Source organism: Anguilla rostrata, chromosome 14 (genome assembly GCF_018555375.3).
Source record: "Anguilla rostrata isolate EN2019 chromosome 14, ASM1855537v3, whole genome shotgun sequence".
Classification (NCBI taxonomy): Eukaryota; Metazoa; Chordata; class Actinopteri; order Anguilliformes; family Anguillidae; genus Anguilla; species Anguilla rostrata.
Window position 1 is genome coordinate 28845057 of NC_057946.1, and position 18269 is coordinate 28863325.

Below are 18269 nucleotides of genomic sequence, written 5' to 3' on the forward strand. Positions count from 1 at the left end.
TGGTGACCTGACTACACATGTTAGATGGCTGAACGTAAATTCTACTGATTCAAGAAAAGAAAGAAATGAAAATTGTGCAGGATTTGTATAGAGGAACCTGAATCGGCACAATGGTGATTTGTTAATTGTACTGTAGTTTCTGCTTATTTTATTCTAGTCTCTGCTTGCACTTGTGTGCTTTGTTTTGTCACTTAGAGTAAGATGGTTTAGTAAATATTATGTCTTGTAACGATTGCCAGATGGCTGAATTGTGTTTATGGAATTATGAGCTGACCTGTACATGACTTTTATCCATAAGAACTCAATAGAAATATATATTGGCATTCATAGACTTGAGTGAAGTTATTTTGTTGATATTTGCCTCTAGAATGAACTTGTTCGTTCCATTGACACCTACCATACTTGACCTTTGACCCTTCTCGGTTCCAGGACCCCTCAAATCTGCAGGGCAAAGTGCAGAAGCACCAGGCCTTCGAGGCCGAGCTCTCGGCCAATCAGAGCCGCATCGACGCCCTGCAGAAGTCGGGTCAGGAGCTGAAGGACCGGAAGCACTACGCCTCGGGCGAGGTCTCCGCCCGCATGGACGAGGTCGCCTCGCAGTGGAAGAAGCTTCTGGAAGCCACCGAACTGAAAGGTGAAATTGGGAAAATGCAACGTCACTGAGGGCATTTATACGAAACCGGCAAAAAAAAAACCAGTCTTTCAAAACACTTATCAATCTCAGTGCCACCAGATCTGGGTCAATTACTTAACTTCAAAATAGTTTTAAATGGTCTTTTTAATTTTAATTAGGATAAGATTCCTGACCTTTCTTTTAATGAAGTGTGTATTTTCAGCAGTATTCAGAACTGAAATTTTCATGCACTTGTAATGTTTTTGTTTCATAACAGTTTTCATTGAAAAGTCTTGGGGAACTGTAGGTATTCGCACCTATTGATGGAATCTCGAGTTAAAGCATTTCTCATACGTGTTTGACCCAGGTCTGAGTAGCAGTGTGCCATTTGATCTCAGACTATAAGGAACGTTTTTTTATATGGTATCAAGATTTAATAGGATTTAATAATAGGGAAGACTAGTTTTAATGAAAAGCAGATTATGACGCATGTACCCCCCCCCCCTCCCCTCCCCTCCCCCAGGAATCAAGCTGCGCGAGGCCAACCAGCAGCAGCAGTTCAACCGCAACGTGGAGGACATCGAGCTGTGGCTGTACGAGGTCGAAGGTCACCTGGCGTCCGACGACTTCGGCAAGGACCTGACCAGCGTGCAGAACCTGCAGAAGAAGCACGCCCTGCTGGAGGCCGACATCGCCGCTCACCAGGTAAGCCCCGCCCACCGGCCCCGCCCCAACTGCGTGCCCGCCCGAATCTCTACGCCTTCTACTCACTTATAACTAGGTAAATCTTACCCCCATTCCATCTCCCCTGCCCTAACTCCCACACCTACCCCTCCCTCCGCCCCCCAGCTTCAATACCCAAAGCGTTAGGTCACCCCCCCCCACCCTTAATTATTCATGTATATCAGCATCATGTGCCTGCCCCTAACACCCCCCCTTAATTATCTATTTACATCTGTGTCAGTAATAATGTCATTAGTGCCAGTTTACATCTCCATATCTGGCAATGCTGCTTTCAGCGGCCAAACTTCATACTGCAGGTGACTTCACAGAGTCACACAGTTCTGTTTGTCTGTGTCTGTCATTTGTTTCTGCAGTTCACTTTACATTCAGTAGTCTTTAGTCGTATATAAGAATTTCTGAGTGTGTATTGAACTGTAAAAGAGAGAGACAGACAGATAGATACACACACACACACACACGCTCACATACTGTCCCTTCCTCCTCTTAGGACCGCATAGATGGGATCAGCATCCAGGCTCGGCAGTTCCAGGAGGCGGGGCACTTCGACGTGGAGAACATCCGGAAGAAGCAGGAGGCTCTGCTGGCCCGCTACGAGGCGCTGAAGGAGCCCATGGCCGCCCGCAAGCAGAAGCTCTCCGATTCGCTGCGGCTGCAGCAGCTGTTCCGCGACGTCGAGGACGAGGAGACCTGGATCAGGGAGAAGGAGCCAATCACGGCGTCCACCAACAGAGGTCAGCGTTTCTGCGTGTGTGTGTGTCTGTCTGTGCATGTGTGTGTATGTGTGTGAGTTTGTGTGAATTTGTGCTTGTATATTTTGAGTGTTTATCATGGTGTGCGTGCATCCCGGAGATGGTTGGTAGTAGCACTGTGTTGAGTAGCGCTCTGGTTTCCCCGTTGACCACAGTTGCTACTGATGAAATAAACTCTCTCTCGCGCTCTCTCCCTCAGGGAAGGATCTGATTGGTGTGCAGAATCTGCTGAAGAAGCACCAGGCGCTGCAGGCGGAGATCGCGGGCCACGAGTCGCGGATCAAGGCCGTCACGCAGAAGGGCCAGGCCATGGTGGAGGAAGGTGCTCGGAACTTCCGCTTGCCTAGGCAGCAGGTTTCCCTGCTGAAAATCTGTGACTGTCGCTTATGCTGTCTAAGGCTTGTGCAGCAAGGTTCATGTAACAAGCACAGTAGAATCTCAGTGTTAAACTGACTGGTCATCTGCATTTGTATGACATCAGGCTTCAGGCTTCAGGCTTCTTATTAATGATGCTAAAAAATGGAAAACCATCATATGCTTTATTCTTACTCACTGTGTGTTACTTTGAGGTTGGTGTTGTGTGCAATGGCTCATATCCAGGCCATTCTGCCGAAGGTGAGGGTGAAGCTGGGGGATCTGGCGCGTGGGTGCGCTGGTGGCGGCGCATCGCGGCAGGACCGAGACTCTGCAGGCGAGCAGCGCGACCAGGCTGAAGTCTGGATGAGGAGAAGGGCCCATGGGAGGCGCGACACGGCGGGCGAGGTGCGAGGGACTGGGAGGATGAGCACGCGATGCAGATGATGATGATGGTGATGAGGATGATGGTGGTGATGATGTGGTGAGATGATGAAGGTGATGATGGTGGTATGGTGATGAAGGTGATGGCAATGGTAGTTATGATGATGGAGAGTGAGGTGGTGTAATGGTGGTTATGGTGATGATGATGATAAAGGTGATGGTAATGGTGGTTGATGTGATGATGATGAAGGTGGTGGGTAATGGTGGTTATGAGTGATGAATGGTAGTGGATAGATGGATAGGTGTGTAATGTGTTATGGTGATGATGATGATGCTGATGAAGGTGATGGTAATGGTGGTTATGGTGATGAAGGTGATGGTAATGGTAGTTATGATGATGATGATGATGATGAAGGTGATGGTAATGGTGGTTATGGTGATGAAGGTGATGGTAATGGTAGTTATGATGATGATGATGATGATGATGATGATGATGATGATGATGATGAAGGTGATGATAATGGTGGATATGGGAAGCTGTTTGTTTTGACCACATCTCTTGATCTGCATCAAGCGATTAAAAGCACGAACTTAGTGCTTCTGTGATATTCCAAAGCGGCTGATCGCACTCCCTCCTCTTCCTCCCTCCTCTTCCTCGCCTCAGGCCCTGCTGAAGAAGCACGAGGCCCTGATGTCTGATCTGATCGCGTACGGCAGCAGCATCCAGGCCCTGAAGGACCAGGCCCAGGCCTGCAGGGTGAGTCCCACTCGTGTGCCACCGACGCTGGGTCACAGCATCACTGGGGGCCCAGGAGGCGTGTAGGCCTGTAGGGGTGCAGGGTTCCACCAAACTCACGCTGGCTCAGGTAACGCATGGGGTGGGTGGGGGCTCTGGAAATAAAGGAGCAAATAGAGAATTTCAGGAAGTTTGAATGCAAGAAGATTGTTGGTTAAGTTCACAGTAGGGGCACTGCAGTTGTAGCTATTGATGTGACATTATGTACATTTGTGTGAAAATGTGTGAACTGGCAGTTGTTGCCTTCCAGCAGGGCTCTGAGCTTGTGTGTAAATTCATTTTAAATGTGTGTAAATGGGTTATAAATGTGTGTAAATGTTTGTAAACGTGGACTTTCCCAACAGCAACAAGTGGCCCCGACAGACGATGAGACGGGAAAGGAGCTGGTCCTGGCTCTGTATGACTATCAGGAGAAGAGTCCCCGCGAGGTCACCATGAAGAAGGGAGATGTCCTCACGCTGCTCAACAGCACCAACAAGGTACCTTCTACTCTCTCTCTCTCTCTCTCTAGCTTTCTCTCTTTCTCATTCTCTCTCTCTCTCACACACACACACACACACACACACACACAAGGGCACACACACACACATACGCATGGAAGCATGTACACATACAAATACAAAAAGTGGAAATGAACTTCCTGACAGGTGTGTTTGTTCTGATTGGGCTGTGACTTAGGTGTGTTCTGATTGGGCTATGACAGAGGTGTGTTTGTTCTGATTGGGCTGTGACAGAGGCGTGTTTGTTCTGATTGGGCTGTGACAGAGGCGTGTTTGTTCTGATTGGGCTGTGACAGAGGCGTGTTTGTTCTGATTGGGCTGTGACGGAGGCGTGTTTGTTCTGATTGGGCTGTGACAGAGGCGTATTTGTTCTGATTGGGCTGTGACGGAGGCATGTTTGTTCTGATTGGGCTGTGACAGAGGCGTGTTTTCTCTCTCCTCTTCAGGACTGGTGGAAGGTGGAGGTGAATGATCGGCAGGGCTTCGTCCCAGCGGCCTACGTCAGGAAGCTGGACCCCGCCCAGTCCTCATCGCGGGATAACCTTCTGGATGAGCAGGGCAGCATCTCGGCCCGACAGGAGCAGATCGAGAGCCAGTAAGAGACCCAGCTCCATTGACAGACATGCTTACTGTCCAATCAGGGCTCTCTGCTCAGCTGACAAAGCTGCTTACTGTCCAATCAGGGCTCTCTGCTTAGCTGACAGGGCTGTTTTTCCAGCTGCCTAACACAGTTTCCCTCTAACCCTTTGCGGTTGTTCTTTTCCTCTGATCAACTAACAGCTTTCTTTCCTTCCTCTCTTTCTCTCTCATTTGTTCTCTCTTCATCTTTCTATCTCAAACTCTTTTTCATTCTCGCCCTCTCATTCCCTCTCTTTCTCTCTCCCCTTCTATATTTCCCTCTCTCCTTCTCCCTCTATGCCTCCCTCTCTTGTTTTCTGGCTTTCACTTTCCCCCCTCCCCCACCTCGTGTGCTCTCCCTTTCTCTCCCTCTCTCTCGCTCTCTCTCTCTGTCCCCTGTGTGTGTCGGCTGTCATTGCTGCACTCTTGCGTCTGCGTCTGCGTCTTGTGTCTGCGTCTGCGTCTGCGCAGGTCACAGGTGAAGGTGGAGTGCAGCGTATCTGCGCGTATGTCACAGGTGGAGGAACTGTGAGTATAGGACACTGCCAATCATCTCCCTCCATGCAGTTCTGCAGCCAATCATCTCTGTCCATCCAGCTCTGCAGCCTCCCTGGGGGTGGTGCCGTGATTGGCAGAACGCTTGCTAGCCAGACCAAACCCCACCCCCTCCCCCAATCGCATCTTCATTGCTTTCCTTTGGCCATCACAGACACCATAGCCTGCAGTTCACATGCGACTGTGTGACCGCATGTGGTTTGCGGTTTCAGGTTAGAACCATGGTTGTGACCATTGTTATTTTATGTCCTGCGCTACTGTGGTTACCCCTTTTTTTGGGTCATTTCAGACCGATGCTACATTTTACCCTGGGTTTAGCATCGCCACAGATTCTATAAGCCCACCAGACACTGGGCTCTGTTTTTTTTTTTTGACTGGAAAGTTCTTTCTCCCTGCCATTGAAACCAGAACACTCCATTTTCTGCACATTCATTAAGGGGAGTGGCTAAGTACAGTACTGTGGCTGTGAATGCTCTTGATGAAAGTAACAGGAGCCGAGTGTCTGGTTAGCCGATACTGTTGGTAGCATCACTGTCCATTTGCTGCATGTGCATGTCTGTAACCTTTACATGACCTTTTGGGAAATGAGCCAAATCTCTGATTGGTTCAAATGACTTGTTGATGCATGTGTGCATGTGCATGTGTGGCAGATGCACTGGTTCTCAGTGTTCATAGAGCCTGACTCTCCCATGTCTGCCCCCCCCCCTTCCTCGCCCCCCCACAGGTATGGCAACATACTGGAGGTGGGAGAGAAGCGCAAGAATGTTCTGGAGAACAGCTGCAAGAAGTTCATGCTGTTCCGCGAGTCTAACGAGCTGCAGCAGTGGATTAATGAGAAGGAGGGCGCGCTGACTAATGAGGAGATGGGGTCCGATCTGGAGCAGGTGGAGGTGCTGCAGAAGAAGTTTGACGACTTCCAGAAGGTACGGGGGGGGGGGGGGGGGTCTAACGGGAGGCTGCAGAATCTTCGACATTTCTGTGTTGTGTGTGTACTGAGAGGAAGGTGTTGTGTGCCTGGCTGTGATTGGCTGTTTTATGTGTATTCTTGGTTGTGATTGGCTGTATTCTCATGCTCATGTGTTTTTCCATGTGCTGTTGTATCACGCTCAGGACCTCAAGGCTAACGAGTCGCGTTTGAAGGACATCAACAAGGTGGCGTCGGAGCTGGACTCTGTGGGGTTAATGGCAGAGGAGGCCCCCACGCAGGCACAGGTGAAGGGCTGGGGCTGCTCGGGGGGGGGCGATTCCCCAGAGAACGACTCTGTGCTTCAGAGGAGAGCACGTACTGTTAGGGCTTAATGTATGTAATGTTCTCAGAAGGGTCAGAAAAGAAGTATTGAGCACACAGCAAGTTATGAGAAAATGTAAAATGTGTAAAATCAGTTTCATTGTATCTGATATGTTTACTTTAACAGTAGCACTGTCATAGAGCTCACAGCATCAAAATTGAGCTTTACTGAGGTACCTTATACTGTACCGTTATTTAATTCATTTTATTTACTTTATTTTATTTTAATATCATACAGGTACATATATTTCCCTCTCCCACATACAGTCCCACTCCCACATACATTGCGTATATACTTATGTATAGTTACTTACATAGAACATTAACTGTTTTATTGTGAGAATGGCATGATATTGTAATGCCCAAGTCCTTCCTCGGGATCAATAAAGTTATCTGTATCAAAACACTTTTGATCCTCCTCCCACCCCTCTTAGCACCAGGAGGCCCTGGGCTCGGCTCCTGGATCAGTGAAAGTGAGACACTTTGCCTTTCTCCTGCCTGATTGAACCGCATGCCACACTGTTCCAGGATCAGTCTTTGCTTCCTTTGTCCCCCGTCTCCCAGTTCTAATCCCGCCCCTCCATCCCTCCCCCGGTTCTCTCCGCAGGATGAAGCGGACTCCAAAACCGCATCGCCGTGGAAGGTAAGGACCTCGCCCGGCTCTTGCCTGCAAACACCTGGAGATAGACTAGGAACCGCTGTCCAATTACTTAGGGACTGTACTGTAGCGGACTGCGTTTGATCTCACAGGCCTGTAATGGGGCCTGCTCTTTACCCGACACAGAGACTCATTTCCATGGCCTGTCTCTTCCACTCTCCTCCCTCTTCTCCTCTTTTCACCACCCTCTAGTCGATTCGCTTGGTAGTGCAAACAACGGCCACCTTTAATAGCATCAAGGTAAGACTTTCCCCCCTCACCCGTGTACCTGCGTACACCGGGTCCCTGTCTCTCACCTGCGTACCTGCGTATCCTGCATACTCTCCTCTCACATGCGTACCTGTGTACCTGCATATACCGGGGCTGTGTCTCTCACACATGTACCTGTGCGACTGTGCACCCTGGGTTCCTGCCTCTTACCTGCATGGCAAATTCATAATGTTTGCAAGAACAAACAGGCTGCCTAAAACCGGAAGTCTTACTGTGGCTAGCTTCACAGAGCTTTGGGTAGCCTGCCTGTGAGTTTGTTCTTTGGTCATCCATGTTTAAAAATGTTTGGTATCGAGCTTATAGCAAAATAGCAAAAGTTGATAGGAAAAATATTGGCGACTAAATTTGGCTAAATCTTTGCTTGTTTGCTTTTTCTAAGTACCCGGAAGTGCGTTAAAGAAAACTGAGGTTGAATTGTAAGAACTGAATTTAAAAAGTGTATTGGACTCAAATTTTTAACTTCAACTTAATAGTGAAAATTGAGTGAAATTAGGACTGAATTCAATTTCAAACGATTACCTTCAATTTTGAATAGTGTAATACAAATGAATGAAAATTCAATTTTTTAAATACAATAATTCATTTTAAACGTTACAAATTCTAATTATTGCAATACAAATTGAAGTTATACAATTCTAATTCAATTTCTGCTACCACTCATTTCTGTCCAAGTCGTTCTCCTGTCATTGTGCTCATCTATGTCCACAACTGATCACATCACTGTGTGGTCAACTTTTTTCTCAAAATTGTTTACAAATGATAACCTATTTTTGGCTGAGACAAGCTTGCAAACTTTTGTGAAGAAGTAAAAGTATAAAGATCTTCTTAACATCAGAAACGGATAACAGATTGATTATTGATTAATTATTGATTGGCAATTCTGAGCCAGGTTGCCGCAGGACAAGATTTTTTGTCTCTGCAGAGAATGTGTAGAAAAATGTGTGTATCACCATCATTTATTTATTTTCTGTATATTTTATTATCATTAATTCATGAAATTTTATATTTGCACATCTTACTTCCATAGCTTCTTGTCCGTGTCCTGCCATATGATGTCATCACAAAGCGCATCCTTATTTAACCAGCAGAAACCCCACCTCTCTCCCCATAGTCTGTCTGACTGGCCTAACTTGCATGTGTGAATAACAACATAAATACAACGTTCTGTATCCTACTCAGTAAGATTGCGTTCCACAAACGGCATCCCTGTTATTGGCTAAAGCCTGAGAACTGTCCTCTGATTGGTGGGAATGTTGCTGTGCTGTTTGGCAGGAGCTGAATAACCGCTGGAGGTCTCTGCAGCAGCTGGCTGAGGAGAGGAGCAACCTGCTGGGGAGCGCACATGAGGTGCAGCGATTCCACAGGTATGCACACCTGTACACACACCTGTACGCCTGTACACAGGTACTCACACCTGTACACACCTGTATGCCTGTACACAGGTACTCACACCTGTACACACCTGTATGCCTGTACACAGGTACTCACACCTGTACACACCTGTATGCCTGCACACAGGTACTCACACCTGTACACACACCCGTTTGCCTGTACACAGGTACTCACACCTGTACACACACCTGTATGCCTGTACACAGGTACTCACACCTGTACACACCTGTATGCCTGTACACAGGTACTCACACCTGTACACACCTGTATGCCTGTACACAGGTACTCACACCTGTACACACACCTGTATGCCTGTACACAGGTACTCACACCTGTACACACCTGTATCCTGTACACAGGATGCACCTGTCACACCAGCCTGTACAGTACCCCACCTTACACACACCTGCATGCCTGTACACAGGTACTCACACCTATACACACACCTGAACACAGGGGCTCACACCTGTATATACACCTGTTTGCCTGTACACAGGTGCACTCACTTGTACACACCTGTGTGCCTGTACACAGGTACTCACACCTGTACTCACCTTTATGCCTGTACACAGATATACACACACACACACACACACACACACACACTCACACACGTAAATGCATTCCGATGTTCTGTGCTCCTCTCTTCTCCATAGGGACGCAGATGAAACTAAAGAGTGGATCGAGGAGAAGAACCAGGCCTTGAACACGGACAACTACGGCCATGACCTAGCGAGCGTTCAGGCGCTGCAGCGTAAGCACGAGGGCTTCGAGAGGGACCTGGCAGCCCTGGGAGACAAGGTGAGCACCTGCACACCTGGCTGGCGCCCGGCAACAGGCAGGTTAAGAAAGAAAAGCAGGAGTGTTTGGGTGTGGTCACCACCCCTGTTCTTACCCCGCCCCCCCTTCTTCAGGTGAAGTCCCTGGGCGAGATGGCGGAGCGTCTCATGCAGTCCCACCCGGAGGCCGCTGATGACATCACAGAGAAGCGCAGCGAGCTGAACACGGCCTGGACCAGCCTGGTGGGGCGCGCCGACCAGCGCAAGGAGAGGCTGGGGAACTCGCACGACCTGCAGCGCTTCCTCAGCGACTTCAGGTAGGGAGAGAGAAAGAGAGGTTAGCCTGATGTTATGTGTCAAATTTTAAATGTTCTGTGTGTACTCAGGTTCTCTTTGTCTAATATTACATTTGTGACAGATATGCAATTATAGAGGAAATCAGGAAGGGGGCAAATGCTTTTTCACAACATGGCTGGTGAATCTCTGGGAGTTACGTGTGTGTGTGTGTGTGCCCCCGCCCCCCCCACAGGGATCTGATGTCCTGGATTAATGGCATCAGAGGCCTGGTGTCCTCAGAGGAGCTGGCCAAGGATGTGACTGGAGCTGAGGCTCTACTGGAGAGACACCAGGTACAGCCCCCTCAGGCCCCGCCCCCAACACTCAGCCCCACCCCCAAAACACAACCCCGCCCCCAAAACACAGCCCCGCCCCCAAGACCAAGCCCCACCCACAGTACAGACCTATAATCACATTTGTAGGTCTGACCCATGATGAGTTAGTTATTTTACCACATTAAATTAATTTAATTTCATATGGTCAAGGTCAAAACTTCTCAGCCCTGAGATTTACTGCACCCACAATGCACCCTGAGCTCTTCCTGTTCCTGTTCTCCCAGGAGCACCGTACGGAGATCGACGCGCGTGCCGGGACGTTCCAGGCCTTCGAGCAGTACGGACAGCAGCTGCTGGGGCGGGGCCACTACGCCAGCCGAATCAGCAGCAGCGCGGGCCTGGACAGACGGCGGCTGGAGAGGCCTGGGCACAACGCCGGGTCATGCTGGAGCAGTGCTGCAGCAGGTGGCCTGGTGCAAGGCTGCGCACACACGCTACACACACTACACCACACACGTGACCCTACACACACATGCACAGACACAGACACGCACAAACACACATGCATACACATCAGTCACACAACACACTAACACATGCATACACACACAGGCATTCACAATATTGAGACACACACTCTACATAACACTACACACACATACACCACACAGTGCACACATACACATCAAAAGTAAACCCACGCTCACAGTAAGAAGCGTTTGACCTGTTAACCCCTCCCCTCTTCCCCTGCTGCAGCTGTTTAACAGGGACTGCGAGCAGGCGGAGATCTGGATGGCCGCGCGCGAGGCCTTCCTGGCCAGCGACGATAAGGGCGACTCGCTGGACAGCGTGGAGGCGCTCATCAAGAAGCACGAGGACTTCGACAAGGCCATCAATGTGCAGGTGCTGACCCGCTGACCACTCCTCCCTCTGACCACTTCAACTGTCCCCTCCTCCCACTGACGTCCTCCTACACCTGACCCCTCCCACGTCTGATCCTTCCCATTGACTTCTCCCACTGACCACTCTACACCTGACCCCTGCCACAGCATAGGCCATCAACATACAGGAAAAGCACATCTGACCTCTCCCCCAGATCCTGACCCCTGCAACTTGACCTCTCCCAGTGTGTGTGACGTGCACGTGCACATGCATGTGCGTGTTTGCTGACTGATTAATCCGTCTCTCCTCCCTGCCATCTGGTGCTTCAGGAGGAGAAGATCGCCGCGCTGCAGTCGTTTGCTGATCAGCTGATCAGCGCCAACCACTACGCCAAACCCGACATCTCCAACCGCCGCAACCAAGTCCTGGACAGGTGAGCAGCCATGGCAACTTATTGGCTTGATTATGTAATTAGTCCTAAGATTACACCAACTGACGTTTTAGCTACATTTCCCGATGCCTGAATTACAGCCTGAGACTGTTCTTATGTCCCTATATGAAACATTTTACTGTGATGTAATCTTTGCATGAATCAGTGTTGGTGCATACAACCAATTAGCTCATTTAGCTCAGGGTAATTGCATACAGACCAGCCCTCCAGCGCTAGAGTTGCCCCTCCCCCTGCCCTAAAGAGTGTTTGTTTCGGGGGGCGGGGCAGGTGGCGGCGGCTGAAGGCCCAGATGATCGAGAAGCGCTCCAAGCTGGGCGAGTCGCAGACCCTGCAGCAGTTCAGCCGCGACGTGGACGAGATCGAGGCCTGGATCAGCGAGAAGCTGCAGACCGCCAGCGACGAGTCCTACAAGGACCCCACCAACATCCAGGTACCGGCCACGCCCACGGCCCCGCCTGGCCACGCCCACATCCCCGCCTGGCCAAGCCCACAGCCCTCTGCCACGCCACGGCCCTCTGGCCAGCCCATCCCCTGGCCACGCCCACTGCCCTGTGTGGCCACGCCCACAGCCCCGCCTGGCCATGCTCACCCAGGGCTGTCAGCACCAACCGACTATAATGTGTCCCCTTCTTAGAACAAATTCAAGCATTGTGCTCTCAGGATAATTCTGGTTATTTGTCACTTTTTTGGTTATCTAACCGGGTTGGGTTGGGACTCAATGCCACAATGACTCAGAGCAGAGCAACTGAAATTAAATGAATGATTTGTAAAACTGAATGGACTTGGTCTTAACTGTAATAACTTTAGCTGAATAATGTTTTGGCTATGTTATTTTGGTTTTAGCTGTAAAAAAAAACAATATGGTTTGGTTTTATATATATTTTTCCCCGTCTTAAATCATTTGGATTTTAAATGACTTGTGAGATTGTGGAAAAGCAGAAGTTTTCCCTCCACCATACTCTGACCCCCCTGTCTCTGCTGTCTGTTCCCAGTTGTCCAAACTGCTGGTAAGTTGAGGAGCAGCGTCCGAGCTAACGTGCGTGTGCGTGTGCGTGTCTTCGCTGTGTCAGTGGACATGCCTGCCTGTCTGTCCGTCCTGTGTTGGTGTGCACATACACACGCGTGTGCTCGCTTCCCCTCCTTATTTAATGCTCGTGTGTTTATGCACAGACATGTAGATGTGCATCAAGCTTTGTGTGGGAGTGTAGTGATGCATGAGAAAATGTCTGTTACGTTGCTGAGTGTTGGGTTTTTTTTTTTCTTTATTTATTTGACTGTTGACTGCTTGAGTGTAATGGTCTTTATTTTGGCTGGCTCTGTGTATAAAGCATTATAGCTGCCCTATGAGCTGACTCTGTGTATAAAGCATTATAGCTGCCATATGTGACTTTGATATAAAGCATATAGCTGCCCTAATAGCGACCGGTATAAACATTATAGTCCCATGAGTGATCTGTGTAAAGCATTATAGCTGCCTATGAGCTGGCTCTATTATAAGCATTATAGCTGCCCTATGAGCTGACTCTGTGTATAAAGCATTATAGCTGCCCTATGAGCTGACTCTGTGTATAAAGCATTATAGCTGCCCTATGAGCTGGCTCTGTGTATAAAGCATTATAGCTGCCCTATGAGCTGGCTCTGTGTATAAAGCATTATAGCTGCCCTATGAGCTGGCTCTGTGTATAAAGCATTATAGCTGCCCTATGAGCTGGCTCTGTTGTGTGTCTCTGACCTCTCCCTGCTTTGCCGCGGCTGTACAGAGTAAACACCAGAAGCACCAGGCCTTCGAGGCGGAGCTCCATGCCAACGCTGACCGCATCCGCGGCGTCATCGACACCGGCAACACTCTCATCCAGAGGGGCGCCTGTGCCGGGAGTGAGGACGCTGTCAAGGTAACGGCCCTCGTGTGTGTGTGTGTGTTAATGTATTACAGCCTGATACTAGGTGTATCTGTGGGCATGACAGTTGAGTTGTATTGTATGCCAGGTGCTATGCTATACACTAATACTGGAAGGTAGCATTGCAGTCACTATAAGCGTGGTTTGTGACTCACCCTGTCTGCAATCAAATGTATTTGTGGCAATTGTACATGTTTGGCAGACAGATACAATTGTATTTGTCTGCCAAACATGGCCTCCTAGCCTGTCCACGGTCTGGTTTGACCATGCGCAGACTATGACCGCAGAGATGCAGTTGTGCATGTGTTTAAATGTGTGCCTGAGCACTGAAACGGCTGCACTGTGCGTCTCTCTCTCTCTCTCTCAGGTGCGTCTCAGTGCTCTGGACGAGCAGTGGCAGTTCCTCGTTCACAAGTCGGCCGAGAAGAGCCAGAAGCTGAAAGAGGCCAACAGACAGCAGAACTTCAACACCGGCATCAAGGACTTCGACTTCTGGCTGTCTGAGGTGACGCCAAAAGAGAAATTGCAAAAAAACAGCGTTACTTATGTTTGTTCCTAATGAATTATTTGAACATAAAATCACCACAGCTGTGCTCACACATGCAGCTTGATACTGGTCAAGAGGAGACAACTGATCCTACAGACATACTGGTTATAATTCAATTGCCGAACTCTGTGTTAGACATAGGATGGTATTGGTTAAGTGATGTGATCATCGCAGAATATGTTTTCAGTTACTTACTTTTCACAGTTAGTTATTAATGTGTGTATATTATTTCATTTTTGATTTGGTTAAATAATCAATATACTTTGTTGCTCCCCAAGGGGGAACTTAATAACTTAATGAAATTGTATGCAGTAAGACAGTGAGACAATGCCTTTATTGAGTTGTCCATTTCCTTGATAACTCTTAACACACATTTCATCTATCACTCACTGAGATGCTGATTCTCTATCTCTACTTCATTCTGTCTCCATCTCTCTCTTTTCAATAACTTTCCAACTCTCTCCATCTCCTATTTCTTGTTTGTCTCTCTATCCCATCGTCTTTGTCTTTTGCTCTCATTCAATCATTCTCTTCCACACCTTATATCAGGTGGAGGCTTTGCTTGCATCTGAGGATTATGGGAAGGATTTGGCCTCCGTCAACAATCTGCTGAAGAAGCACCAGCTACTGGAAGCTGACATCTCTGCCCATGAGGTATCCTGCCCCTCCCACATCTCCTCTGGCTCTCACTATCAGTCAGTGCACCCTTAAAATTGTAGATTCAACCAATGAGGATTAATTTTGAATTGCAGTCCTGCAGCAGATGTGGGATTTCAGTCTCACACTTTGGCAACCACAGTGCTCCCTTTACTACAACTCACTACATCTCACTACATTGTTCAGAAGTCAGTGCTGTGGATGGCTGTATGTACAGGTCCCTGTTCTGGCTACTGGTCAGTGGCTGATGATCTGAGATCAGTGTTTCTAAGTGTCAACCACTCACAGTCACATCAAGTCAACCACTCACAACATGTTATTCCACTGATCGAGATCTGTTTAATCAACCACTCACAGACATCGTCACATCAACATGATTGCTTTTCACACTGATCTGAGATCAGCTTTGCTGAACGTGAGCATTGATCACTTGGAGACCTGGTTATATTGCACTGAGCTGCGGTCGGTGTCGCTGAGGGGGTGGTAACTGATTGACGGCCTCCTCCCCCCCTCCGCAGGAGCGCCTGAGGGACCTGAACGGCCAGGCCGACAGCCTGATGACGAGCGCCTCTTTCGACACCAGCCTGGTGAAGGAGAAACGCGCCGCCGTCAACGCCCGCTTCGCCAAGATCCAGGGCATGGCGGCCGGCCGCCGCGGCAAGCTGGACGAGTCCCACCGCCTGCACCAGTTCTTCAGGGACCTTGACGACGAGGAGTCGTGGATCAAGTCAGTGGGCCAGCGCCCCCTGGGGCCCTGGGGGCTTTCCTTGTTAAACGCAGGCTTAATATGACAGTTAGGGCAGACTGTGGCACATCCACGCGTTAGCGCCAAACAGGAAGCGAGCGACTCCATTGGTTAATATGGCTAGTTTATTTCCTGTTTGGCACCAATGTGTGGGAGCATCACAGTCGGTCCTGCTTCATTGCCCCTGGATCAGTGTGCTTATTGGCTACTGTTAGGATGGAATTCTGTGGTATTTCGTGCACTGTGCAGAAGCCGGTGTTTTGTAAGTTCTTGTTTAAGGTTGTTTGTGAAAAGGCTCTGGCCCGTTTGACACCCCATTAACCAAACAGACGTAAAAACGTTGAGTCACTGAGTTTTTTTGTCTTTGCTCAGGGAGAAGAAGCTGCTGGTGAGCTCTGAGGACTACGGCCGCGATCTGACCGGCGTTCAGAACCTGCGCAAGAAGCACAAGAGACTGGAGGCCGATCTGGGGACCCACGAGCCGGCCATACAGGTACGCCCCGAAGACCGCCCGCCTCACCTGTCCCAGTCAGAGTACACCTCAAAACCTCGCCTCTCACCTGCTCTAAAGCTATCGCTACCTGTCCTGACCATATGGTAGTTCCAATCTCGATGAAGAGTTGACTAAGTTTATTAGAAGTAAACAAGCAGTGACAGAGATAGTGAAATGATCTAGCAAATCTTTCACACACAACTGCCTCAAAGGGTTCGCAGTCAACTGAACTCTGTTATCAGGACTGAATGGCTTTAAATACCCTCTTTCAGACATTGCTTCCTGAGGCAGGAAACAAAAATGTATAATCAAGATGTGTATAAATCACCCATTTACACTGCTGCACACTGGACATACCACACTACAGCAGCACGCAGAGGCTCTTCTGGTGTTTGGTTTCTGTCTTCACTGTGTGTGTGTGTGTGTGTGTGTGTGCATGCATGCGTGTGTGTCCTCAGTCGGTGCTGGACACTGGGAAGAAGCTGTCGGATGACAACACCATTGGGAAGGAGGAGATCCAGCAGCGCCTGGCCCAGTTCATGGAGCACTGGAAGGAGCTGAAGGACCTGGCTGCTGCACGGTGAGACACTCACTGCCCGACACAACTTCCTGTCAGCCCAACACCCAGCTTCCTGTCACATGACTTCCTGTCTGCACGACATTCCACTTTGCCTGCCCAACTCCCAACTTTCTGTCTGCCTGACACCTGACCTCTGGCCTGCTTGATAAGACTTCCTGTCTGTCTGATGCCTGTCCCTATAAAGTCATGTGTTTATGAATATTCATGATCTTGTAATTGTAATAGTAACAAATGTGGCTGGTGTGTGTGCGTGTGCGTGTGTGTGTGTGTTTTGTAGGGGGAAGAGGCTGGAGCAGTCATTGGAGTATCAGCAGTTTGTGGCGAACGTGGAGGAGGAGGAGGCCTGGATCAACGAGAAGCTGAACGTGGTGGGGAGTGAGGACTACGGCGACACGCTGGCCGCTGTGCAGGTGAACAGCTACACCTCACACACACAGAGCTGATGTCTGCACACACTGCTGTCACTCTGTGCACCCTGCTGTCCTGAACACCCTGCTCTGATTCTGGCCTGTGGACGTGTATGTGATAAAGGGAATGTGACGTTCTCTGTGGACGTGTATGTGATTAAGGGAATGTGACGTTCTCTGTGGACGTGTATGTGATAAAGGGAATGTGACGTTCTCTGTGGACGTGTATGTGATAAAGGGAATGTGACGTTCTCTGTGGACGTGTATGTGATAAAGGGAATGTGACGTTCTCTGTGGACGTGTATGTGATTAAGGGAATGTGACGTTCTCTGTGGACGTGTATGTGATAAAGGGAATGTGACGTTCTCTGTGGACGTGTATGTGATGAAGGGAATGTGATGTTCTCTGTGGACGTTGTTGTGATAGGAATGTGAGCGTTCTTGGGACGGTTTACTGTTAAGGGACAGGTACGTTCTCTGTGGACGGTAGTGATTAAGAGGAACGTAACTTCCACTAGACGTATGTGATAAAGGAATACGCACTCTCTGACGACGATACATGGATGAAGGAATTCGAATGTTCTCTGAACGCCCTCACGGACTCTGACTGAAGAAACACGCAGCATATTGAGACGACCTTCACTCACCACGGGCACGACCACACACTTCGCCAAGACACGACAAGCTGGTACAAGACACACATAAACACACACACACTCACAGACACACAGACACACATAAACACACACACACTCACAGACACACAGACACACATAAACACACACACACTTATGGCTCTGATTAGTTCATTCCCATATCGCTCCGAATCTGATTGGTTGAACCCAGTATGGCCCCGTATCTGATTGGTTGATCCCTGTGATGCGCTGATCCTGATTGGTTGATCCTGGCCGGTGCTCCCTCCTCCCACAGAATAACCACCACGTGGAGAACATTGCGGCGCGTATGAAGGGCCTGCGGGAGCGCGTGGCCGAGCTGGAGCGGGCCGCCGCCCAGAGGAAGGCCAAGCTGGACGAGAACTCCGCCTTCCTGCAGTTCAACTGGAAGGCCGACGTGGTGGAGTCCTGGATCGGTGAGCCGGCAAAGACTCTCTGTGCCGGTGGATCTCAGACTCGAGAATTTTAACAAGCCGTTCATTTTTCTTGATTAGGTGCTTTCATGTTTTAGAGCTGGGGTCCCCAATCTTATCCAGAAAGGGCCAGTGTGGGTGTCGGCTTTTGTTTCAACCAAGCAGCAACACACCTGATTCTACTAATCGAGGTGCTTAGCAAAGACTCTAGT

The 18269-nt window shown here is 49.2% G+C and overlaps 1 protein-coding gene across 1 annotated transcript in view; it reads left to right on the forward strand.

Moving 5' to 3' along the window:
- Window positions 1–18269, forward strand: part of LOC135239931 (spectrin alpha chain, non-erythrocytic 1-like) — a 45043-nt gene that overhangs the window by 16174 nt on the left and 10600 nt on the right. Inside the window, 33 exon segments of the mRNA XM_064308934.1 lie at window positions 430–634; window positions 1137–1318; window positions 1845–2088; window positions 2306–2460; window positions 2707–2868; window positions 3188–3355; window positions 3440–3601; window positions 3985–4119; window positions 4587–4735; window positions 5230–5286; window positions 6038–6236; window positions 6424–6525; window positions 7036–7074; window positions 7209–7244; window positions 7452–7499; window positions 8802–8893; window positions 9578–9722; window positions 9836–10017; window positions 10230–10329; window positions 10596–10728; window positions 10731–10773; window positions 11061–11214; window positions 11523–11626; window positions 11912–12074; window positions 12637–12651; window positions 13405–13536; window positions 13910–14047; window positions 14639–14743; window positions 15265–15473; window positions 15864–15984; window positions 16443–16564; window positions 16842–16974; window positions 17901–18060. Coding sequence (XP_064165004.1) covers window positions 430–634; window positions 1137–1318; window positions 1845–2088; window positions 2306–2460; window positions 2707–2868; window positions 3188–3355; window positions 3440–3601; window positions 3985–4119; window positions 4587–4735; window positions 5230–5286; window positions 6038–6236; window positions 6424–6525; window positions 7036–7074; window positions 7209–7244; window positions 7452–7499; window positions 8802–8893; window positions 9578–9722; window positions 9836–10017; window positions 10230–10329; window positions 10596–10728; window positions 10731–10773; window positions 11061–11214; window positions 11523–11626; window positions 11912–12074; window positions 12637–12651; window positions 13405–13536; window positions 13910–14047; window positions 14639–14743; window positions 15265–15473; window positions 15864–15984; window positions 16443–16564; window positions 16842–16974; window positions 17901–18060 — 4294 coding nt within the window.